Source organism: Planococcus citri, chromosome 3, assembly GCF_950023065.1.
Source record: "Planococcus citri chromosome 3, ihPlaCitr1.1, whole genome shotgun sequence".
NCBI classification, from domain to species: Eukaryota; Metazoa; Arthropoda; class Insecta; order Hemiptera; family Pseudococcidae; genus Planococcus; species Planococcus citri.
In genome coordinates, this window is record NC_088679.1 from 53,315,880 (window position 1) to 53,341,866 (window position 25,987).

The 25,987-nt window shown below is 33.1% G+C and overlaps 3 protein-coding genes across 12 annotated transcripts in view; 1 reads left to right on the forward strand and 2 right to left on the reverse strand.

Annotated features, from left to right (window-relative positions):
• The window catches only part of LOC135840474 (suppressor of lurcher protein 1-like), a 275,632-nt gene extending 261,538 nt beyond the window's left edge, over positions 1 to 14,094 (reverse strand). The window contains exon 1 of the mRNA XM_065357040.1: positions 13,968 to 14,094. The gene's annotated coding sequence lies outside the window, so the exon portion shown is untranslated. The remainder of the gene's footprint in view (positions 1 to 13,967) is intronic.
• Positions 1 to 15,481, forward strand: part of LOC135840478 (calcitonin gene-related peptide type 1 receptor-like) — a 94,206-nt gene extending 78,725 nt beyond the window's left edge. Inside the window, exons 7-9 of one of the 2 annotated variants that reach the window (XM_065357056.1) lie at positions 7,405 to 7,625; positions 13,576 to 13,873; positions 13,945 to 14,362. In XM_065357056.1, the coding sequence (XP_065213128.1) occupies positions 7,405 to 7,625; positions 13,576 to 13,873; positions 13,945 to 13,980 (555 nt within the window). In that variant the 3' untranslated portion in view covers positions 13,981 to 14,362. Of the gene's footprint in view, positions 1 to 7,404; positions 7,626 to 13,575; positions 13,874 to 13,944; positions 14,363 to 14,735 lie in introns of those variants that run through there. The other variant, XM_065357055.1, reaches the window with a different exon arrangement.
• Positions 15,482 to 15,673: 192 nt separating this feature from the next.
• Positions 15,674 to 25,987, reverse strand: part of LOC135840476 (calcitonin gene-related peptide type 1 receptor-like) — a 123,930-nt gene continuing 113,616 nt past the window's right edge. For 4 of the 9 annotated variants that reach the window (XM_065357046.1, XM_065357048.1, XM_065357047.1 and 1 more), the window contains 9 exons: positions 25,076 to 25,182; positions 23,316 to 23,407; positions 23,064 to 23,190; positions 18,924 to 19,147; positions 18,001 to 18,189; positions 17,669 to 17,894; positions 17,516 to 17,557; positions 17,343 to 17,432; positions 15,674 to 16,810 (listed from right to left, as the gene is read on the reverse strand). In XM_065357046.1, the coding sequence (XP_065213118.1) occupies positions 16,631 to 16,810; positions 17,343 to 17,432; positions 17,516 to 17,557; positions 17,669 to 17,894; positions 18,001 to 18,189; positions 18,924 to 19,147; positions 23,064 to 23,190; positions 23,316 to 23,407; positions 25,076 to 25,182 (1,277 nt within the window). In that variant the 3' untranslated portion in view covers positions 15,674 to 16,630. Of the gene's footprint in view, positions 17,247 to 17,342; positions 17,433 to 17,515; positions 17,558 to 17,668; positions 17,895 to 18,000; positions 18,190 to 18,923; positions 19,148 to 23,063; positions 23,191 to 23,315; positions 23,408 to 25,075; positions 25,183 to 25,987 lie in introns of all 9 variants that reach the window. The other 5 variants (XM_065357052.1, XM_065357050.1, XM_065357049.1 and 2 more) reach the window with 5 other exon arrangements.

The window sequence follows — 25,987 nt, forward strand, 5'->3', positions numbered from 1 at the left end:
TCTTTCAGTGCCCCAATCCGCCTTCTGGACAGCTCTTTTTCATGTGTATATTTGGAATACGTCAATAAACCAGCTGGTTTTGGCGTCTTTTTCAGCGTATGGGCAGATTTTCCCCCAATGGGGAATATGCATGAATGAATAGTTATGTCAAAAAAAAGTTACAATAGGGGACCCTGCCCTATGATGGCGCAGTTCCTAAGATGGCGCAATTTAAATTTCTGGCATCTGGCAACACTGATGTAAAAACCAACTGCACCATAGATATGAACCCTAAACTGGATCGGAAGCTCGTGAAGCCAGAAATTCTTCACCTCCGGAGATAAGCCACGCCCTCCGTAGATATATTTTGCATTCACCTCCGGGGAAATACACGATTTGCGATTGGCTGATTTTTTGCTTCACTTTTTCCTGTACATTTTAAATGTAAGCAGCCGATCCAGTTTAGGGTTCATATCTATGAACTGCACCCTGTCTTTGTGCTTCACATCTTCAACTTTTCAACATAGTTGTACTGTACCCGCTCGAACAATTACTTTGCTTTCTTGAGAACACATTTTTGTTTTTTTTTTTTTTGCTTAAAAATTTGATTGTTGCAATTTTTGCCAGAAGCTCTTCCAAATTGGTTTTATTACTAAAAGTGACAGAAAGTATCTTGTAATGTGCGAAATTTCATCTACTTTTTAATGCGCTACTCAGTTTTTTCATTATTTGTATAACTAGTCCTATGATGGTGCAGCCACAAAAGCAGGAGTTTTTCATCAACAAAAACAGGTGGATTTAGGTGAATCGTGTAGTAGTGTATACACTGTGCCTAATGTTACATGTTTCTGTTCAAAATATTTCATAAAAATGTATTGCGAAATAAAGATTGAGAAAAGTGGGATTGTCAGCCAAATTCACTGAAAAAACTCCAACAGCCTTTAAACAAATGAAATGAGGTAAATTAAGGATCCTAATGCATTCAACATGATAATTTCAATCAAATTCAAACGATATAGTTACAGTTTTACTTTTAAAATTGGATTTGCGCCATCTTAGGAATGAATTTGCACCATCGGCGCATTTGACCTTACTTACAATTCATTCGATTGAGACAAAAGTTTGAAACCAAAAGTTTTACGCTTCTGGTGGTAAGTAGTAGATAGTCTGAGGGACCTTCCATCAAATTTTTGTCTATTTTGGTTGGATACTTTAGGAGTATTAGGCTTCGGAAAAAAATTGCGCTGTCTTAAAGCAGGGTCCCCTACCTGTCAACAATTTTCAAAAAATTCACAATTTCAACAACTTCTTTTTAAAACTGAAATTCCAAAATGTGAACTGTCAAAGTTTTGGAAAAAAAAATTAATTTTGTGTTTTGACAGATTGAATTTTTCTTTTGCGAGTCTCATAAAAAAATTGAGAAGCACAATCAAAAACAAATTCCACTGAAAAAATTTTACAGTAAATTTCTATCAACTTGGCTTTTTGTTTCTGTCTGCATCTGTAAATTTTGCTCAGGAAATCAGCATAATCTTTTAGATAAAATTGTGAAATATTCTCAATTTTCAAAATGGGTAGTTATGATCACTCCAATCATTTTTTTTCTCAAATAGGTATCATAATCTGATTGTTTAGTCCAACTTTTTTCGTGAAAAATTTTGAAATTCATCAGTTGAATTTCTCTCAAGCGTTAAGGGGTGAAAAATATCACACCCATTTTTTCGATATATTGGTCAAGGTAAGGTGGGGTGGGGGCAGATTTTCTTTTGAAAATTTGTTTATAAATCTCAGTTTCTTCAATCTGAAAACTACTCAGATAGGTATGTACTCTTATTAGGAAAAATATTTGACGTAAAGTGACATTTTTTCACAAGACTGTCAGTAATTGAACTTAGTTTTTTTTCGATCTATTTTAGAGGTTAAAAAATCATTTTAAATCAGCCTATGATCACATGTGCGTAACTATGTAGTACGTTATGTACCTTACCCACAAGGTTCCGAATTTTTCAGAGAAATGCGATGATACAGTTTTCAAGGTTGCGTGCGTAGGTAACTTTATAAAGTTATTTGGTCTAATATCACTGCGAAGTGCTGTTTATCGCTGCCTTTATATCGTGACAATAATAAAGTATCAACAATGTCACAGTTTTAATAACATGTTACCTAATGGGATAACAGTCATTTATATCACTGTTATAGGTGACTTTAAAATACCTGCATGTGTCGCGTATTACATTTCATGACGCAGTAAAGGCTATTACTTTGGCATTTCCAGCTTTAAGATGCATAAAAAAACATACATACATTTTGTATTAAAGAAATTCTTCGAATAAGTTCCTAGTTCCAACTCATCAAAACCCAGAAGCTTTATTTTTTTGCTGTTTATCCGTACGTCATAAGGTATAGACGAAAGTATGAAACCGCACATTACAAATGCATTGGCCTATAGACTATACGAGTATGTGATCATGGATTGTTTGACAAAAAGCTGGTATGTGACCAAATAGCGTAAAACTCTGAACAGAAATAAAATGACCTGGATGCTACGTAATATGACGAATAAATATGTAAAATATTTCTACGGTAAAATTTCTCATAAAACTTGCGCGATTGTAATTTCGAAAATCTAAAACAAACATAACTTCGCTACGTACTACACGTATGGTTTTCGACTCGTATTTTCAGTCAGCAGGTGGAAAAGTTTCTTTTTGAATATCCATCTTGTTCATTGCTCGTGTTATGCATTAGACCTTCGGTAATATTTTCACACGAATGAGTAAATTTATATACGAGTATGTGCAATCGAATATGACTTCTAAAAGTTTTCTGCGATCGTATAGTCTCGACTTGTTAATAAGCCTGGCAAATGCGTCGCTTAGAATATTCGAATTTTTTCCAAATTCAGTGATATGAGGGACATTCTGATGGACGATAAAATTTTGTTGGATAATTGCGAGCTTTTTTTCTATACAAATTCCATCGTATGAGATGCTACGTTACAATGGATTACGTGGGATGTAGAGAAGTACCTATATACGAAGTTGTTACAGGATCTAAATTAAAGTCGATAAACCAGTAATGCATTACGAATAGAATAAATTTATACTCGGATTATATTACCGACCTTTTTGGCTAAGCATATAAATATGCCAAGTAAACTCTCGCTGGAAAATAATTCGGATTAAATAAATCTGAGAAACAGAAAATAAATAGGTGTCTGTAATGAAATGTGCGATGAAATATCTAAGGGTTTCGACCAGCAACGACGACTGAAATATACTTGAAAGGTCTTGGGTTTTTGATTTAAATTGCGACAAGTGACTTTTTAAACGTTCATAGTTTTCAAGTACTTATCGCATTCTTAAAGTTGAAAGAAAATACTTAAAAAGTATAGCATATAAATATCGCGAGTTTATCGCGTTTGTCGAGAATTATTCATCTTCTGTTCTTGAACTTTTTAACAAACTACCTACGCGATTTGGCAGCTCGGCAACTTGATTAGGAAAAAAAATCAATCGCGAGGGTAAGTTATTTAAAATCGAGAGTCGTGCTTTGCATTTCATCATAATATCAGGTACCTGCAATATTTCACCGGCTATTGGTACATTCTTTTCCGCATTCCAAAAATTGTTTTGTGTCAAAGGATTTTATTTTATTTTTCACACGTTTCGCGCTCTCGAGAATTTCTTTGGCAGCCGGAATCTTGAAAGGGTAAATGAATAAGATGCTCACAATCAGACTGGTCTGTACTGTACGTAAAATTCAATGAAGATAAAAAACCACTTTGTTGAATAAAAATTTCACCGAATGGTAAAAGGAAATTACTCGCGAATAGTTGAATTGTAGTAAAATGGTCTATTTGACTTGTAAAGTGTTGTTGTTATTGTTTTAAGTGACGCTTAAAAATGTTCTTTTGATGATTCGCAACGAGAAACGTATCTCGTCGATGTAAAGTTTTCCTTTTCTTATGCCTACGAAGAGTTTTTGCGGTTCAATTTTTACGACTGTACCTAATACTTATACCTACGTTTCGGATTATACGCCAACTAATGTTTGTTTATCAATCTCGCATCTAAGTATGTGCTAAAAAAGTATAATCGTAGGTGTACTCATATCCCTCGAGAAATACTTGGATATATTTCTGTGCAATGTTTGTCTCAAATATTTAGAAATAAATATTAAAAACGAAACTGATTCGAGGTTCGAAAAATAGTTTCAAAAACACTCGTACCTATCTAATTGTAGGTAGGTGCTCAATCGTATTCCACCGAAAATTCTATGCAGGTAAATTTTTCATCAGATGTGATTATTTTTCAATTTGGAAACATTTACCCATCAGCCACTATAAGTAGGGAAAAATCTTAAGATTTCTAATTTTTCTGAATTCAGGTTGATATCAGTCTAGATTTCAGGTTACCCAAAAAAGAGGCCAGAGGTTCTCAAAGTGTCGCGATTCAATTTTTCAAATCAAAATTATGAAACGTGGAAGAAATTGACGAATTCCGTCCAAATTGGGGTTGATTGTGTAATTTGGAGCGTTCCATGATACTGCGAGGAGAATAATTCAACCAAAATTGACGATTTTAGGCGGTAAAAGTTGTGAAAAAATCAGATTTTTGTATTTTGGAAGGCCAAACACCTATTAAAAAATTATAAGTGCTGTACAAGTACATCTAGGGTACATAATACATAGGTACCTACATATTTTTGTCTAAAGGAAGTTACTAAAAATGTCATTGAAAAACTAAAAATGAGCATTTCCTTTACCACATTCAAAATTTTTTAAAAAGAATAAAAATTTCCAAAAATGACCCTTGGGTCTTGGTAGTACATAGATATTAAGCATCCCTGCAAGTTGGAAAAAATTCGGTTGAAGACCACCAAAGATGAAATTTTTTCAAAGAAATGTCATTTCACCCCTTGTGAAGACTGAAGAGGTTGGGGGTGGTCTAGCGATCTGAAAATTTCATCACGGGAGTTTTGGACCGCAAAGACCAACTGTAGGTAACTGGTTAATTTCAAAATCCCAGCGTGGCCAATTCGACCCACATCACCCACTATGCTCTTTGAAGATTTAATAAAAAAGTTGCAAAAACCAAGTTTTTCAAAAACGACCATAATTTGAGGACCCCTGGCTGAATTCCCTGAACGGTTAAGGGACTCAAAATCTTTCTGGATAGTCTCCCATCCAAAGTAAACTTTATCAATAACTTTTTCTAGAAATCCAAAATATCTATAATTTTTATTCGTTTCTGTAATTGTTTTTATGCCATTCTATCAAGTTTTTAAAATTTGTTTTATGCAATTTAAATTTTGTTCAATTTTACCAACATTTTATCATTTTTTTAGTAATTTTTAACTGGAATTCACCAAGTGAATTTTTAACTTTTTTTAAAGGTAAATTTATGATGAAAAAAATCACCAGAATGTCCTCATGACCCCTGGAAAACTTTCTCGAATGTCAGATGACTCCTTGATGAATTCTGGTGACTTCTTGGTGAAGGATTCGCCAGAAGACACCAAGTGAGTTTTTGACTTTTGTTTAGGTGAATTTATGATGAAAAAATCACCAGAATGTCCTCATGGCCCTGGAAAACTTTCTTGAATGTCAGGTGACTCCTTGGTAAATTCTGTTGACAAATTCACCAGAAGTCATCAAGTGGGTTTATCGTCTTTTTTATGTTGAATTGTTGGAGAAAAAACCTGTCCTCATGGCCCTGGAAAACTTTCTTGAATGTCAGGTGACTCCTTGGTGAATTCTGGTGACAGATTCACCAGAAGTCATCAAGTGGATTTATTGTCTTTTTTATGTTGAATTGTTGGAGAAAAAACCTGTCCTCATGGCCATTGAAAATTTTTTTGAATACCTATCTGGTGAGTCCATAGTGAGTTCTGGTGACTTCATGATGACAGATTCACCAGAAGTCACCAAGTGGGTTTATTGTTTGTTTCAAGTTGAATTGTTGGAGAACAACCCATTCTAATGTCCTCATGGTCTTTGAAAATTTTTTTGTATGTCTGGTGACTACTTGGTGAATTCTGATGACTTCATGGCGACAGATTCACCAGAAGTCGCCAAGTTATTGTTTGACTTTGTCTTTTTTCTAGGCGAATTTATGATGAAAAAATCACCAGAATGTCCTCATGGTCTTTGAAAATTTTTTTGAATGTCTGGCTCCCTCTGATGAAAAATGTGATTAATGACGTTTGTCATTCGTACCCAGAAAAACTAGCAAAGGTGCCGCAATTTACCCTTGGTGAAGTCTAATGACTTCATGGCGACAGATTCACCAGAAGTCACCAAGTTAGTGTTTGACTTTTTTCTAGGTGAATTTATGATGAAAAAATCACCAGAATGTCCTCTTGGTCTTTGAAATTTTTTTTGAATGTCTGGTGACTACTTGGTGAATTCTGGTGACTTCATGATAACGGATTCACCAGAAGTCACCATGTGAGTTTTTTGTCTTCTTTATAACGAATTGTTGGTTAAGAAATCATTCTAATGTCCTCGTGGCCTTCAAATTTTTTTTTGAACGTCCGGTGACTTCTTGGTGACAGTTTCGACAGAAGTCACCCAGTGAGTTTCTGACTTTTTTTTTAGGTGAATTTATGATGAAAAAATCACCGGAATGTCCTCATGACCCTAGAAAACTTTCTCGAATATCAGGCGATTCCTTGGTGAAATCTGGTGACTTCTTGGTGACGGATTCACCAGAAGTCACCAAAAGGGTTTATTGCCTTTTTCATGTGAATTGTATAAGAGAAAAAACCATTCTATAATATCCTCATGGCGTTCGGAAATTTTTTTGCATGGCTGGTGACGTGGTGAGTCTTCGGTGAATTTTGGTGACTTCTTGTGACGGATTATAATTGGATAATGCAATCTACCGAAAATGTTGCAGAAAAAGGGTAAACTAGACATATCTTGAAGATTATAATTCACGAACACATATGTAGATAAAGCAAGAGAGATGCCCTTCAATTTTCATAAATGGTAACCATTTGTCTATGCTAATTTCTCTAGCAATCAAAATAAATAATATTTTGATGTTTATGCTCTTGAAAGAATATTAAAATGTAAAAATAACTTATTTCGTTTTTCTCGTTTCAAATTTTACTTAAAAATTATAAAAGAAATATAACTTCAGCATGGGTACATAACTCCTGCATTATTAAAGTCAGTCAGATATTTAGCTATATTATTCGAGTTACACATGTTATATAAATTTTCAGTTCGTTAAACGTAATTTCATAACTTTTTCTCCATGACCGTTCTCTACCCAGGTCCCTATACAGTATCCTTTCTCCCCTTCTCGACTAAAGATAGAACTAGCTCTTTCAATTATTCTAAAACCTGCAGGAAAATCTAGATTTTACATAATATACAAACTCACAATAGAATGCATTGTGTTATTTCTTTTACAGTTTTTCTGCCAAGCAGTACACGTAATCATACAATACTTGATGGTGACTAATTACATGTGGATGTTTTGCGAAGCTCTCCATCTACATTTACTGCTGGAAGTTGTGTTTGTAAGGGACGATTACGCCATGAAATGGTTTTACTTCATAGGGTGGATTTTACCTTCAATTATTACCGCAATATACGCGTTAACACGATTATCAAACGAGAATGACTCCGATCAGTACGTATAATTAAAATAGCTTTTACAGTAATAAATGCTTGATTACAAGTCAGCCAATCCTACACGTCTAGCTCTTTATACAAATAGATGAAAAAAAAATGCATACCTACCAACGTTCGTAATATTTCAATGTGAAATAATTTTATAGCTGGAAAAAAAGACAAGGCAGGCACATACGAGTATACATACATTGTCTACGAAAAACATCAAGTTATGCGAAAGAAATGACGCAAATTAAATTTTTAATGCGGAGCGTTATTTTTAAAAGCCTAAACACCGTAGCACGAGTCATTCTTTTCCATTACCGTTGATATTTTTCTCCAAACATGTTACATTTACCTACGTACAAATATCTAGCTACCTACTTACTTTATCATACAGACAATATAAGTGTTACTCTCTAACGTCATTTCCTCATTTCAAATGCGTTACCGACTCACATATACGGAGGCTTATAATGTTTTTAAAATTCTACTGCTCTATTTTCTGCATCGCTAAAAATTTAATATTTCGAAAAAAATACACGAGGTTTCACCAGAAGACGTACGCGAATACGTTGTTTAATTATTAATCCGAACGATAAGAAATTCAACATGGGCGAGAGGTAGGTATTTTCGAAGCGAAGGAAAGAAAAAATAAGTATGTATGTAGGTATTTCCCTTCAGATTAAATCACGACACTAAAATTCAAAATAAAATGTAAACAAAATCAAATCTAATAAAATAAATATTTTCTATACAAGTCTGTCTCTTCGGGGACACGCTTCTATGTAAAATTAAAACACAATTCGGTCCAGCGTAAAGATTTTATTGCCAAGGTGATTGTTTCAAGCTGAACTTCGAACTTATTCAAAATTCATAGCGGCATGTTTTCTTAATGATATCGGATACCATTTCCAAGAGACGTTATTCACGAAACAGACTCAACTCTGTATACCAAAGTCACCCTATTGTAATTCAGTTTGTTTTCATTTATGCGACTCAACCCGTACATCCATTATAAACGTTTATTCTAATAAAATGGACCAAAATGTCCGATTAAAATAACATTTAATAAAATTCAATTCGCTTTAGCCACCTTCAACGTATACGGTAAATGATTTTCAACATCGTGTTTACCCACCGAGATTCGCTCAGAATTGATATTAACGTTGAGGTAGATAAATGGGATAAGTTTAGGGTGTCGTTGTTTCAACAAGTGGCATACTTATGGAATTTATGATGGGTAAATATTACGTGACAAAATCACGATACAGGTATTTTGATTTTTTTTTTCTAAATTTTTAATTTTCATTACGTTCGAGCTGTTTAATCTAAAATAACAAATGCATATTTCATTTTCAATAATATCAAACGAGTCTCGCTTCTGGAGCAAATGAAACCATATTTTCGTCGGTAGATCGTCTTACTTGGATAGTATTTCCATTATCCTTAAATCACTCATCCAACGTTATTTTCATTTTTCATTTTCAAGCGCTGTTTGAACATTACCTTCGGTGCCAGGAAACAGAATATCATTTTATCAAAGTTTCGAAAGTTACAAGAGTGTTATTAAAATACGTTCGAACAAATAAGTAGGTACAATACGAGTACCTAATGATAAGAATCGTTGAAATTCGATAGGTAACCACACTGATTATCGAAAAATTCCAACCGTAGATGCAAATTGATTCATTTTTGTATTTGTACTCCTTTCTTCGTCATTTCCTCAACATATTTCTTCAGATACGAACGATATATTCTTTCTCAGATTGCAATGAATGGTTCGCATAATTGAGCTTTTTTGCAGCTTTTTTCTGAAGTTTGTTGGAATATTAAAGAATTGAAGCATTCCCTGCGATATTTCAACCAGAAGTTAATCGATTAATTATGAAAAAAGCAAAACTGAACGACTTTAAAATTTGAAGAAAAAAATATGAAGTCCTATATTTCGATCTCTTTCACATTCTTTAGATTTGGCTTTTGTTAGAACGAGTGGTTCCCTCATTATATTTGAGGTTTTAATTACAGTTATTCGGAATTCTGGATTTAGTTTTTAAATTTCTCGAGCCTAACTTCCAAATAAAATTATATTAAAGCTGTAAATGTTTCACATTAGGGCATTTTAGGACTTAAAATGGACATAATAATCATCCAAGTGAAATGAAACAATGGTTAATTAAATTAAAATGTTTTTACAAATTACGTCCAACAAATAAAATATGATAATAGGCTATATCTTCTGACAAATTTACCATCTCTTTTTCTTTGATGGGAGAAGATGTGAAGAGAGGAACAGCGACAGGATAATGTATATGGGTCCGATGATAATATGTAGAACAAGCCCACCTGCCCACACTCACTGACATACACAAACACACACATTATAGAAGTAATTATAATACTCGTAAAGTTTTATACAAAATTAAGCATCATCGAAGTATTTAAGCGAAAATATTTTCCGAAAAATATTCAGAGTATTTCAACTCGAGGCAATTTTTTCTTTTCACTCTTTACTTTACAAATACCTACCTACTTTAGTTCAATGGTAATACAAAGTATTTGAAAAATTATCACAAGATACTTTGTACTGATGAAATTCGAGCATTACAAAGCGTGAACTACCCTATCTACACGATGCGAAAGAATTTAAACGACGAAGCAAACTCTCTCTCTTTGGAAAAATGGAAGGAAAAGAGGAAAAGTTCGTTTCAATGACGAAAGCGTTCATCGATAGAGGGCGTGAAATATGTACTTGGCGCGCATTGGAAAGATGAAATGTTTCAAATAACTTTATTTCATCGAAGATGTTGATCCGGAAAAATCTACGCGAAGGAAACTTTCAGAAGGCAATTAATTGTGGCGTGAATTTAAGAATAACGACGCTAACAAAAGACATTAATCTCAGGTTTATATATTCCATACAATATGAGAAGATGAATGATATCTCGAAAGACGTGCTTATGCACATCCAAACAGATACACGGGTTTCAAAAAATTTCAATTGGATGTTTCCATGAGCCAATTTTAAAAATTAAAACAGTGAGAGAATATTCTCATTACATTTTCTAACGTAGTAGGTACGAGTAGCTCAATCAAATCTTACGGTTAACATGATAAAATTGGGCAGTAAAACAATTAGGTACCTACATTGTGTCCCATAAGTAATAGTCCGGCATATGACAATAGCAGTAATTGCACCCCCCCCCGCCGATCCTCCGGGACAACTTTTTTCTTAAAGGGGACATCCTAAGGAACATTTTAAAGCAAACTTGCCAAAAAAAAGTTGGCCTTACTTACAAAATGGCGGCCATTTTAATTGACAGGTCAGCCGAAATCGCAGATTTTGCGTTTTAATATACGTAGGACTTGCACCAACTTTTTCAAACTTTACAAAGGTAGATCGAAAAATCATGCAAAAATTTATCACCTGTCAAAATTTCAAGTGCTAAAGTGCGTTTTTCGATTTTTGGTGAATTTTTGAAAATTGAATTTAGGCCAAAAATGAGGGAAAAAATCAAAATTTTACCAAATTGACCAAGAAAGCTGAAATTTGGGATATACCCTATTTTCGACATGCCAGATCGATTTGAAACGGTTTCAACCCGTTTTGAGCAGTTCTGGAGTCTCCAGCAGATTTTTGAAACTCGAAATTCCCGCAAAATTCTATCAAATTTGAGTTGTAAAGCTAAAATTTATTCTAAAAACTAATTCCAATACGCTACGAAGTACTGCAGGTGAATTTCAAGTCGTTTTTGATCCTCCAGCGACTTATTGAAAATTCCTGAAGCCTCCAGCAGATTTTTGAAACTTTGAATTTTCACAAAATTTCATCAAATGGAGATGGAAAGCTGAAATTTACTCTACACTCCAATTTAACACCCTCTGAAAAAACGACTTCTGGTGAATTTCAAGTCATTTTAGAGCATCCAACGACTTTTTATTGGAGCCTCCAGTAGATTTTTGAAACTTGAAATTTCCCCAAAATGACATCAAACTAAGATGGAGAGTCGAAATTCATTCTGCAAACTAATTTCAATACGCTACGAAGTTGACTGCTGGTGAATTTCAAGTCGTTTTGGAGCCTCCAACAACTTTTTGAAAGGTTGTATGACTTTTTTTTGGAAAATTGAAATTTCCTAAAAGTAGCTGGAAGCTTCAAAACCATTTGAAACCGCCATGTAGTCTGCGAAGTAAATTTCAGCTTGCCAACTCCATTTGATGAAATTTTGTGAAAATTTAAAGTTTCAAAAATCTGCTGGAGGCTTCAGGAATTTTCAAAAAGTCGCTGGAGGATCAAAAACGACTTGAAATTCACCTGCAGTACTTCGTAGCGTATTGGAATTAGTTTTTAGAATAAATTTTAGCTTTACAACTCAAATTTGATGGCATTTTGCGGGAATTTCGAGTTTCAAAAATCTGCTGGAGGCTCCAGAACTGCTCAAAACGGGTTGAAACCGTTTCAAATCGATTTGGCATGTCGAAAATAGGGTATATCCCAAATTTCAGCTTTCTTGGTCAATTTGGTAAAATTTTGATTTTTCCCCTCATTTTTGGCCTAAATTCAATTTTCAAAAATTCACCAAAAATCGAAAAACGCACTTTAGCACTTGAAATTTTGACAGGTGATAAATTTTTGCATGATTTTTCGATCTACCTTTGTAAAGTTTGAAAAAGTTCGTGCAAGTCCTACGTATATTAAAACGCAAAATCTGCGATTTCGGCTGACCTGTCAATTAAAATGGCCGCCATTTTGTAAATAATGCCAACTTTTTTTTGGCAAGTTTGCTTTAAAATGTTCCTTAGGATGTCCCCTTTAAGAAAAAAGTTGTCCCGGAGGATCGGCGGGGGGGGGGGTGCAATTACTCCTATTGTCATATGCCGGACTATAAAGGTACAAGATTTTTTTAAAACACGCACTTAAGAAAGTGGGAGTTTTCTATTTTTTTTGCTCAAAATATTTCAAAAACAAAGCCTTAAGAAGTAATTTATAGATATACGTATTATTCTAATATGATAGGTAATTTTCAACTCCGTAAATTATGCTTCCTTTTTTTATTTTTGTAAAATCCTTGGTTTTTCTCAACAACCAACTAATGCAGTAATGCAGAGAAAACTCGGTCCTACAAAAAAAAAAAAAAAAAAAAAACCATGACACATCATATGTACTTACATATGATTTTTTACACGTAGAAGAGTGAACACATAGGTATTTGTTTTCTTGATAAGTGAGGAGCACCCATAGGTATATTTCAAGCAATACCTAAATTATTGCTCGATGGATTGCTCAACTCTGTTGAACATGCACCTATAGGTATATTTCAAGCAATACCTAAATTATTGCTCGATGGATTGCTCAACTCTGTTGAACATTTTGCCAACTTTCAGGCTTCAAGTTCAAGACAAGTGGACATTGGGCAAAGAGTTTTTTTTTCAATTTCAACGAGTGAACTCTGAATCAACGCTGTGTTGACTCTACTGTTTGTTTGATTATTTTTGAAAATTAATTGAAAACACCATTGAATTGCAGTGTTTTTTAAACGAATTTGCTCAAACTCTCTTTAACGCCATGCATTCAACTTTTTTTCCATAATCATATTTAGGTATGCATTCGATCATCACAAAAGTAAGCACTCGAATTTTAAAGCCTCAGAATAATTCAACGAACAAATTTCAAAAATTTTCAAGTGAAAAGCTCAACTAGAAAATCAGGCTGTGATACTTAATTGAAAAAAAAAAATGAATTCAACTTTCAAGTCATAATTTACTTTGGAAACCAAGGATAAAGTCTCAAGAGTTGATTTATTTTCGAAAAAAGTTATCCCAACGCTGCATAAGCACCTTAAGGCCCCCCTGTACATCATGTACTTATGTGGTATAATGGATTGGTTAGATGTCATGAAAGCACCGCACCCAAAACTCAACTGAATATAGATACATCAATAATTTACATCTTGCATTTAATTTTACAGCTGTTGGGTTGATAGCAGTAATGCTCGTTGGTTACTGGTCATTCCAGTGATGATATCGATGCTGATAAGCTTACTGTTTCTAATCAACGTAATGCGAATAATGCTCACAAAATCGCACAGCAATGCGTCTAATTCTTCGTCAACCATTCCTGTTAGTATTAGAAGAGCTGTGAGAGCTGCTTTAATTTTAACACCTCTATTTGGTCTCCATCACATTCTACTTCCATTTCGACCAACGGACAAATCAGCCGCAGAAGCTGTCTACGATGTGTTTTCAGCGTTGTTAATTTCATTACAAGTTAGTAGACATTACTCGATGTACTTCACTTACATTAGATTTAGAATTACATACATTAAATATTTATTTAGATAACACCAATTTGCTTACTCACCATAAGAACATAATATGAGAAGGAGTTCCATTCCTGAATAAGACTGTTTGAGTGAACTCAGAGATGAGAATCACCAAATTCTAATGAATTCTGCAAACACCCAAGCAAGTTGCAGAACTCACACGATCACGATTCACGAACTACGAAAACAGAAGACATTATACGAAAAAAATATCCTTTCAAGGATCGCGAAAATTACATAAAATTCGAATTCACACACGGCCATTTCATTCTAATTGCAGAATTGCATTGCAGTAACAATGCAGCACGTGAGATGATAAAAATTCTTATCAGAACTCCCCCCTCCTTCACCTATCCTTCACCTGATCTTCTTTTGTACACCGCAGGTGGAAGCGGTGCAGTGTATTCGCGTTTTTATGGTTTTCATTTTTTTTTACTATTCGACTACCTATTAGTTTCTTTTTCTTTACTTACTTACTTTTTTTTGTTTTTTTAATTAAAAATTTGATGGAAAAAAATAGCGTTTATTTATTATATTATTTGCAGGAAAAAACACTGTGTTCAAAAAAAAAAAAAAAATGAAAGTAAGATTCTGTGACAAAAAAGAAAGCTATTCAAATTTCAATAGCTCACCCTAGCTCACTATGCAAAGTTGATGTTAGTGTTTATACGTATTGTTAAAACTGTAAAAATAATGTAACAATTGAAGAATGAAATTTGAATTATCTAATTGTGACAAATTGTGTGATACTTTTTCAAAATGTACTCGTAGAACAACCATTCATTAATTAATTTATTTATTTTCAGGGGCTGTGGGTTTCGATTCTCTTCTGTTTTGCCAGCGTAGACGTGCACATGGCGTTGAAACTCTCTTACAAAAAATTGCAGAGAACTGGTACACATGTAACCCATGTAACAGCAACCACCCATCAACCTTCATTTGGAAGAGATGCTGTATGAATTTTACCCAAATTTGAAGTACGTAGATATTTAACTGGTGAAAATAGATTTGCCAACAATTTTCGTTTTGAAAACTAACGCGATAGCGAATAAAAATTTCGATTCCACGTACTCAAAATTATTAGAATCACAGTCAATGCATTCAGCAGTAGGTATTTTAAACTCATTAAATCCTTTGACGATTTATTTAAAACTCACCAGGTCGGGATAAATTATCTTCCTACGTTTTAAAATTTTTTGTATATTTTTTAATTAGCAATGAATTTACCAGAATTGCATTTTTACGAAATGATTTTGTATTTACGTGTATAGAATTGTTGATTTTGTTAATACTCGTATTCGTATCGAGCGTGTGGACGTGTAAATTATGTACTTACATGATATCAAATTTTTTATACTTTTTGTGATGTTTTATGTTTAAGCATGTTTTCTAAATGTCTTAAATTTTTCGCGATTTCATTTATTTGATGTGTTAAATTCCTACCTTTTACAATTCATTTTACATTACAATCTGTTCTATGTGGGAAGAAACATTTTCATACCAGAAAAATGTCTTCTCTTCTGTTTAATATCTAATAAATAATGCAACAATAGGTACAGATTTTTTTGAATTAAAAACAACGTAGGTAGGTGTTTTTAAATGATTTTCAAAGAGAAAGGAAAAATTCCAAAATACTTATGTTTTGGTTTCATTGTGGCTGGGTGAGTAAAAATACAATCAAAGACATTTTTAATTTCAAAATAGGTACAATAAAAATAGCAAACTTTTTGTAAAAATTCATGTCTCTGATTAATTTTTCAATTTTTGAAAAACATTTATTGTTCTTAAACACATTATGGAGGAAAAAAATGGTTTGTTAGATACAACACAATTACTTAGATATAAGAGAACTAAAAAAAAAAAGATTCTAAATCACAAGAGAGCTTTCGTAATCGTAGAACGATAGAATTAACATTTTTATTTTTCCGGTTATTAAATTGCTTTATCATGTAAATAGAAATTAAGGTTTTTTAATCATGTTGTACAAATGTCACATGTATACCTTACTCATTTCGGATGAAGCTGAATACAAATAACAAACATAATGATTAATGAGTAGAATAGTTGGGTTTCAATCGATTTTATGAGGATTTGAAAAATTGAAAATTAGGTATTAAAATAATCGGAATTTTGGTTGAAATAAATAAAAACTTATAAAAGCAAATTTAAAATACACAAAAAGCGACGATATTTAAAAAAATGGGAACCTATTCTTGGTCCATTATTTTATACCACATCAAAACATTATTAAAAAATGAAGTAACTTTTCCCACCCAACGTTTTCGACTTCCTCGAGAGAAAAAAATTATAAAATAATCGTCAAAAAAGAAATTGTTGTTTTTATTTTCATTCCAAATCGTGGGTAATCTCAATTTGAAAATCATCATGATTTGACGACTGTCGAGGATCAATGGATCCACTCAAGTAGAAATGCTTACATAAATATTTACAATAATCAGGTATAGGCATAAGATTACAAAATATTTAACATTTCAGACATAGTAAAACTTATCAATCAATAGATACACCGAGAAAAAAAATCGACAAGAAAATTTATAAAAACAAAAAGAACACAAAACAGAAAACATTAAAACGTCCACATAATATTCATAAGTTATTTTAGTAGGTACCGAAACAGTTCACATAAGTAGACTTACGAAAAAAAGTAATTTAAAAAAAAAACACAAAGTAGGAATTAATTTCACAGTAAAACAGATTTTTGATTTCTGACGCTTTCGACATTATGAAAAAGCGTCGAGGGCGGTGTAACGACTTCTGATTCAGGTTGAGGAATGTATGGCTGATTCAGTTGTATATGTTGTTGATTGCTATGCGGATGTTGCATTAGAGACGACCTACTGAACTGACAACAGAAGAATAGCTAAAATCATTCATTAGATTACATAAAACTAATACGTTTGTAAGTAATTGGTGGCGTTGTATGTGAGGAGCTAGATAGGCACACCGTAGAGTGATAAAAGTTCGCAGAATTCAAGTATAGACTATGTGAATTTCAAAGTAAAGATGCAGTAAAAGTAATAGGTAAGTATATGCTAAGTGCGATTTCACCCATTAGAATTCAATCAAAGCATTTGTACTGATGCAGGAAAATTAAATAGAACGTTTTATAGCGAATAAGGTAATAGTAATAGGCATTTAGACTTAGAGTGTACAATTGATGAATTTAATAAATGTATTTGTTGTATCAAAATAGAGAAGCATTTCAGGACCAAATTCGATTGATCAAGAGAAAGTAATACACACTGCTGCGATATAGAAGTGAAATTTTATACACAGTCGCATTCGGTGTCAACAAACTACAGCAAAGAGGAAGAAATGAAGACGATTAAACAGGTACAAATGCAGGTAATTTAAATATAAGAAGGTATCATTCAAAGGGGTAGGACACTTACTGAAACTGTGGTGGTAGCGGAGCAAGGTTGCCACGAACGTCTTCCAGTAATCACACATTGATTATACTTCCGGCGAATGGCTGATATAACCTTTAAAAGGATAAAACGTAGGAGTATATAATTAATTTCAAAACACTAACATCAAACACAACCTATTAATAGGATACGCTTACCTCTCCATTACAAAAACAAAATAATAGGGCTACGCATACACCCTGCGAACATCAAAGCAATAATTATTCCCAAAATTGGTCACATGTCACACCTTTTTCGACAGATAAAGATCTCATCTTTCGAGCGTAGCGAATCTCAATTTAAAATTTTACCTGTCCTGATGCGACAACTGCTGACATTATCTGGTAACTTGGTTCCCAATAAGTACCAGGTTCCGGTCTGAAGGGAGTCATGAAATACTGCAAGCCCAGCAAAGGAATCAAAATCAAAGTTGCTCTAGCAGCTTTGCAAATCCTTCCAGAAGATACAGAAGGTTCTTGACTATCGCTTCGGCTTATGGTGCTTTTTCTGAAACTGTACATTAACGGTACAAGGGACCTATTAATTCACTTTTATTCGTTAATAATCATTCTTTAATATTTGTCGGCATGCAAATCAATTATGTATGTTTATTATGTAAAATTAATTATTAGGTAATGCGTACTTTCTCAGCTTAAAGGAAGATTTTTCTCTGATCGATGAATGCGGAGTGATTGAATGGCCAGCACTTGATGACGGCAATTTTGTTACAACCAAACGTACGATGTTAACCAAGAAAACGAAATTGGCGAACATTGAAACCAAGACAGGTATGGATAAAGCTATGGAAAAAATTGACTCCTCCATCCAACAACTGAAAATATGAAACAAATACCATTGTCAACGAATGAACATTCATCACAACAGCAAAAGCGTAGCCTAGTTTTTTTTTTTAAAATTTTTAATAGATAATTTTTAGGAAATTTTAACGAATATGAAGCCAGTACGTGCTCTTGATTATAATTGAATCGATTTGAATTTTTTTGCAATGCAAATTTTCGTCAAGAGACCATTTATTGAGGAACAAGAATAGGTAAGCCATATTGGACTCTAAACTTTTTTCAATTTCAGATGATTTATGGCATTAATCTTTACTAGATAGGAAATACTGAATTTCGTTCTTTGTCCATTAAAAAATAAACATAACCATGGCGTTAAATCAAAGCAACATAATCTAAGAAAATTTTTAAAAAATAAATAACTTAATGAATGAAAATATTTCCGTAATATTTTTATACCTCCTTAAAGATCAAAAGCATTGCGTAAAAATTCACTTAAACTACGAAGCATTGCATTCTCCACCAAAAAAGTATTTCCTTTTTAAATTAACTAAAGAAATGAGAAAAACTTTGTTAATTTTTTTCGTTGCAAGTAGGTTAGGCTTACTATTCCTTTTTGTACTCTCTCTTCACTCTTTTGAACTTAACTGAATTCTATAAACTCAACGAACCCATCGTAAAACAGAGAAAAAGATTACCGCAACGTTATACTTACTTAAATTAATTTACCTTATTTTATTTACCTACGTAAAAAACCTTTATAACGTACTGTATTGTTTCCAGGGCTGACGATCTCATTCTTAGATACGCGTATAATGCCACCAAAATTGCCGGCATTCCCCAACCAATACCGTATAAACAAGCCATGACTCGACTTTCCGTCAAAAAAGTTACTACCAATATTGTGTACAGATAAAGGCCTTCGCAAAACATCCAAAAATACGTCGCCACCATGAAATATTGAACGAGTAAGTGAAGCAGTTGACACCAAGCCTGCAAAAAAAAAAAAATCAACTTGTAATGAAAATTTGTAATAAAATTCACAGAGTGAAAAAAATCAAGGCATCAAAAATGCGGACATGAGGGATGCATTTTTCAATTTGCGAAAATAACCTATTTTTCATGGTTATTCCGGCTTAAAAATGTATCGAATTAATTTCACCAGTCAATCTTTTGTTTTTGAAAAATGAACAACGCGAAGAAGAAAATATTATTAATATACATTTTTTTACAACCCAGCCAACCGTTTTACTGTTGGGAATTAAATTACACAGCTTAAGGCTTCGTGCGTATGCCGCCAAATACACCATAGACTACATTGTCTGCATAATTATACAATCGTTGTTACGTAAAACAATTTATCATTATTAAAATATGTATTTTGGTGGATACGTAATACACAGCATCGTACATTTACAATTTTACATCGTTCATGAGCACGTATGAACAAACAATGTCGAAAATCAAAAAGGAGCAAACACAAAAATGAAATTAGATTGAAATTTGATGAAAGATTGGCGACAAATAATTGTTAATGTAGGTATATGTACCTTTTTTTTTCAAAAAATAAAATAAAATTTACTAATTATCATGCTTAGGTTCTATGTACGTAAGTATGAAAGTGCATTTTGTAGGTTTCAAATTGAAATAAACGGATTTACGGTGTCCCTACCGACAGCATGACCTACGGGCATTAATGTATGCAACCTATTTTACAACAATTTGTAAATGCCTGCCTAATTCACGAGTACAAGCAACAAAAGCAGAAGGATTCAGAGAACAGCAGAATGATTTCAAAAACATGTCAATGATAGGTCAAAAACTAGTCATGTAATCCTAAACTCGATTTTTTTTTTTTTTAAATTATTACAACAATGGCGGAAGAAACCCATTTATGCATAGAACTGAAAATATCCTGAACCAAATTAGTCCGAATTTGAGAGTAAATGTTACATTTAGGAAATAAGACCGGTGTTCTCATTATCCGGATGCAATTGCAAATGAAAGAACAGATTACATAGTTGTATTATGTTCTACATTAACTAGGTACATATATCCTTTGGTAGACCTTTTATGAAAACATTTCACAAGGTAACTGTGTTTAAACAAATTTAGTTTAATTTTTTTAAAATTATAATTATTATTAAGGGTATGAAATAGTGGTGGGTAGCTGGGTACTTCGCGAACTACTGGTGAACTGCTGAGTCTCTTTTCTTACTTTTAAAAATACGTTAGGTTTTAAATCAGTAATTTTAACGTGGTTTTTCAAGTTGTCTTTTTTAATAATAGTTCCGAGAGAAATGTTATTAAAATGTTTTTAAAAAGTTACAGCATCCTAGTTTTTTTTTTATTATTCGTTTTCATTCGATTTTTTAAAAATGAGTTGAATGATCGTTGCTTTTAGTCGGAGGGCCCGCATAAGGATCACTTGCACCTCCCTGCCGATCCTCCGGGACAACTTTTCTCTTAAAAGGGGGATCCTAAGGAACATTTCTAGCCCTTGTCCTCAAAAACAGAAATGGCCCTACTTACAAAATTGCAGCCATTTTGATTTACAGGTCAGTCGAAATCGCAGATTTTGCGTTCCAACATAGGACTAACATGAAATTTTTCAAACCGTACAAAGGTAGATCGAAAGAGCAGGCAAAAATTCATCACTTGTCAAAATTTCAAGTGCTAAAGTGACTTTTTCGATTTTTGGTGAAATTTCAAAAATCAAATTTTTGGCCAAAATGTGAGAAAAAATCAAAATTTTACCAAACTGACCTAGAAACCTGAAATTTGAGATATACCCTATTTTCGACTTGCCAAATCGATTGGAAACTGTTTCAAACCGTTTTGAGCAGTTCTGGAGCCTCCAGCAGATTTTTGAATCTAGAAATTCTCACAAAATTTCATCAAATGGAGAAAGCCGGAATTAATTCTGCAAACTAATTTCAATACGCTATGAAGTCGACTGCAGGTGAATTTCAAGTCGTTTTGGAACCTCCAGCAATTTTTTGAAAATTACTGGAGCCTCCATTAAATTTTTGAAACTTTAAATTTTCTCAAAATGGAGATGGAAAGCTGAAATTAACTATGCACGCCAATTTTAACACCCTCTGAAGTCGACTTCAGGTGGGTTCAAGTAATTTTGGAGCCTACAGTGACTTTTTGAAAGGTTTCATGGCATTTATAGCATAATTGAAATTTCCAAAAAGTTGCTGGAACCTTCAAAACCACTTGAAACCCCCATGCAGTCGACTTCATATTATTGTATTGAAATTACAATAGTTTGCAGATTAAATTTCGGCTGCTAACCCCATTTGATGAAATTCTGGGGAAATTTCAAGTTTCAAAAATCTACTGAAGGCTCCAGTAATTTTCAAAAAATTGCCGAAGTCTTGAAAACGACTTGAAATTTACCTGCAGTCGACTTCATAGCGCATTGAAATTAGTTTGCAGAATTAATTTCGGCTTTCCAACTCCATTTGATGAAATTTTGTGAGAATTTCGAGATTCAAAAATCTGCTGGAGGCTCCAGAACTGCTCAAAACGGTTTGAAACAGTTTCCAATCGATTTGGCAGGTCGAAAATAGAGTATATCTCAAATTTCAGCTTTCTAGGTCAATTTGGTAATATTTTGATTTTTTCCCTCATTTTTAGCCTAAATTTGATTTTCAAAAATTCACCAAAAATCGAAAAACGCACTTTAGCACTTGAAATTTTGACCGGTGATGAATTTTTACCTGCTTTTTCGATCTACCTTTGTACGGTTTAAAAATGTTTATGCTAGTCCTATGTTGGAACGCAAAATCTGCGATTTCAGCTGACCTGTAAATCAAAATGGCCGCCATTTTGTAAGTAGGGTCACATTTGTTTTTGGGGACAAGGACTAAAAATGTTCCTTAGGACTCCCCCTTTAAGAAACATGTTGACCCGGAGGATCGGAAGGGGGGTGCAAGTGATCCTTATGCGGGCCCCTCGACTATTTTGTATAATTTTCCAAAGCTCTTCAACAACACAGCGAAGCGTACAATTTCATCCTTTATAGAATTTTTTGTGATAGGCTTACTACAGGAGCCTCGAACATACTTATGATCGTATGTTAAACACATAAGTACCTAGTTCTACATCTGACTTCGGATCAATGAATCAACCGAACAGACTGTAGTTGAGAATATCACAATGGCTGGTTATTTTTCAAAAACAAAACAGAAGAAAATTACACAAGAAACGTCCAAATCAAAATGTATTATACTTCGCTTATCTGGGAAAATGATATAAAAATATTATTCCACTCGCGCCTTTCGTTTTACGCTTTATCATTTTTATTGGTGTTGTTACAGGAAGACATTCATCATTTTTTAAGTTCCTCGTTGCTTGGTTTGTTTTAGCCCCTTAAAAAAAATTGTATAATCGGTTTCATGTAACCGTCTCAAGTCAAATTATTTTTTTTCTACGTAAGTAATACGTAGATACGAAAATAGGGTTTTATTTTCAATTTGTAATCTAATAATAATTATACGCAGGTACCTACTACCTACTCGTCGTATGGTAACTACCATAATTTTTTTAAAAAAGAGTTGAATGAACTTGACATTTCGCTCCATTGTTATTAAATTTATAAAAATTTGAAAAATAATTACATAGTTATCATAGGAAACGAGTTGCTTTCAATTTTCATAATGAGCAAAAAAGTTGAAAACTACACTTTTAAAATTTGAAAGAAAGAATTTTTTTCATCTTCTCAGTTACAAACAAATTTTCAACATTGGATACCATCTCAACACTCTTCATAGACACAAGAGTCCTAGATCTTGATTGGAATTGAATCCCCCAGAAAGAGTTAAAAATGAAGTGGCATACTTATCGATTCATTAGTAAATTACCGTATGTTGAAAAATATATTAAAATTTTTAATTTTTACCGCGTTTTCCAGCAGAACGCCAACATCGTCGACGACAGTTTCGTACCAAATCAACCATAAACAATTATTTACAACTAAAGAAATGAATAAATTTTTATGAATTTGAATTCTTGTACATGTCAGAGATCTGAAACCAGAAAAAAAATTTAAAAAAAAAATATTACAATAACTTTTAGATGTGTGACTACATTTTACAGCTTCCTGGGCACGCTCACGCTCTACACAAATTGAAATTAATAGTAAAACACCAACCTGAAATAGTAAAAAATGAATAGCGAAATAATTAACGCAACTAGTGAAAGCATATATCCGCCTTTATAAATCGAATTCACAGTTGCCCGTAACTGAAACATGAATTAGAACAAAGTGTAAGTATTATACGAGTAGGTAGCTATAACCTATACGTGAATGTAATTCGCAAAAATACAAGATAAATTACTCGATACCCGAATACTGTCGTCTTGTTCGCTTTAAGAAAAGTCAATAAGTACCAAGTATATACCAGGTACGTATATTTTACAATTAAGATATATGTGCAAGAGCTTTTTCCATTGATAGAATACCCATTAGCGTTGGCGATCACACTTCGTCGTGTTCTCTACTTACGCGTATGTAGGTATTATGTGGTGATACTGGTGATACCTCAAGGGAATAGTAGGTATATAGTAGGTACTTTTGACGTTTATGTATTTTGAAAACAGATGACGTTTATGTCACTCTCGCGTATGCGACTCTTTGATATTTGATTGATTAAAATCGTCGGCTTTATTATTCGCAAAATTATCCTACACGGCTTTAATTTAAATAAACCGAAATTATCATCGCAATTTCATTCATATGCTGCGTTCAACGAGCCGGTAAACAATAATCATATTTTTCGCGATAAAGTTTCTCGTGAAAAAGTATAAAGCATTCGAAAAGTTTTACTGTAGAATTAGTATGACGCAGATTCATTTCGTATAATTTACAGCATTTGTCGAAAATGTTATTATTGTTTCCATATTTCGACGTAAATACTTTCTGGGAAATTTCTTTCGACGTTTGTATACTATTTAATCATTCGTTTAATTATGAATTCAAAAAACAAAAAAAAACAACCACTCCGGTGTTAAATTACCGGGTACATTCTTGTCGGCTATTATATTGCATGAAAGTTTTCTTAAGAATTACCATGGGACAAAGAAATATTTCATTTCGGTCTTTCGTACGACAAATGCACTATCTTGAGAATGGCTGTGGCTGAGAAAACTTGGATGCGTTTTTGCAACAGTGTATCAAATTTTATAGTCTCGTTCTCTAGAGATTTTCGCATTTACACGCGAAAAAAAAAAACTAGAACAAAATTTTCTCGGTGCGAAAAAAATCTACAAATTTAATTTTTCCGACATCTTCTCTTATATACCATATTTTTATCTCGAATACATTAACTCGACAATGCGTGTTACTTGACGATATCCTGTGTCTCGAAGTTTATAAAAACAACGACGGATCTTATTGCGATAAATTTCTGTAAAAATGGAGGACGTAGGTAAGTAGAATGCACGAGAGTTAAAAAGAATCAAAATTGTTGGAAAAAGTAGTTATTCGTAATTCTTAAAATTAAACGATAATCCGACGAGCTAGTGTGAGAATGAGGGGGGAGTAATTTTTCTGATTGTCTAAAAGTTCAAAGTAGGTATGACTTTTTTTTACGTTTTTGCATTTTGCTTCAGTATACATTAGAATTTTTTAAATTTAAATTCCTTAAAAATAAAGGAAAATGTGCTAGGTAAGTATAAATAAAATTCAAAAATAAACAAACAGGGACTTTCAATTTTTTAATAATTTTTTCCTAGAGTGCCAAAATCATGGGAAATTGTCGTACCTAATCTGAAGCTCTGTTTTTCAATAACAAATGTCTGCAGATCAATAAATCAAAAAATAGGTCGGGTTTTATTACAGAAAGAGTACCAGCGAAGACGACAGTATGAGGAGAAAAGTACCTAAGTGAGCTAATAAATGTATTATCATACCGCGAGATCATCGGTGTCCACACATGTGGTATAATTTGACCATGTTTTGTTACTTTCAGGATGTCTGAACCAAGTTCCATCTTCCAGACAAGGTCTATGTCCTGATCCTTTAAACAAAATTAAAAATCATATTAGAAACAATAATTATAGGTAATGATTGATTTTCTATTACAGGGTGTTTAACAAAACTTCCAGACAAAATATCATGACTTTTTCACGACCTATTTTTCACATTTTTACCGCATTAAAATCCCCCCCCCCCCCCGAGGAAAAATTAAATAAATAACTGCGATGACATTTTTTTAAATTTTTAGGCAAGTAGGCATTTCAGGTTTTTGATTTTTTTTGATCAAATTTTTCATTTCTTCATTTTTTATTCATTTTATGGGCTTTTAAAAAAAATTTCAAGTGTGTTTCGAGCAAAATTCATGACTTTTTCATGACTTTTCATGACTTCCATGACTTTTAATGACTTCTGTGACCGTTGGACACCATGTATTGATCATACAAATGTTCACATTTTTTTGTGGATACCTATTTTAATTTTTTTATGTATATTTAAATTTTCAAAAATACAGTAGGTACACAAAAATATTTTAGGACAACACAGCAGGTATCAAATAAGTTAAACTCAAAACAGAATTTTACTACAGGATATCAAGTAGGTACTGCGGATTATTGAACTACCTATCTCATCTACTTACAAATTTTTTATGGATAAAAATAATTCAAAATTATCCGCATTAAAAAAAATATAGGTACGTTTATGTAAATGCTGATACCGAAGCACATAAAAACCTTTACCACAAACTGCAATATCGAATCGAAGTATTACGTTCTAGATCATCTTCACTTTTTTCCCATTTTACGCTGCAAAAGCTTCTTTTAGCGCTTTTATAGATGCATTTTTCA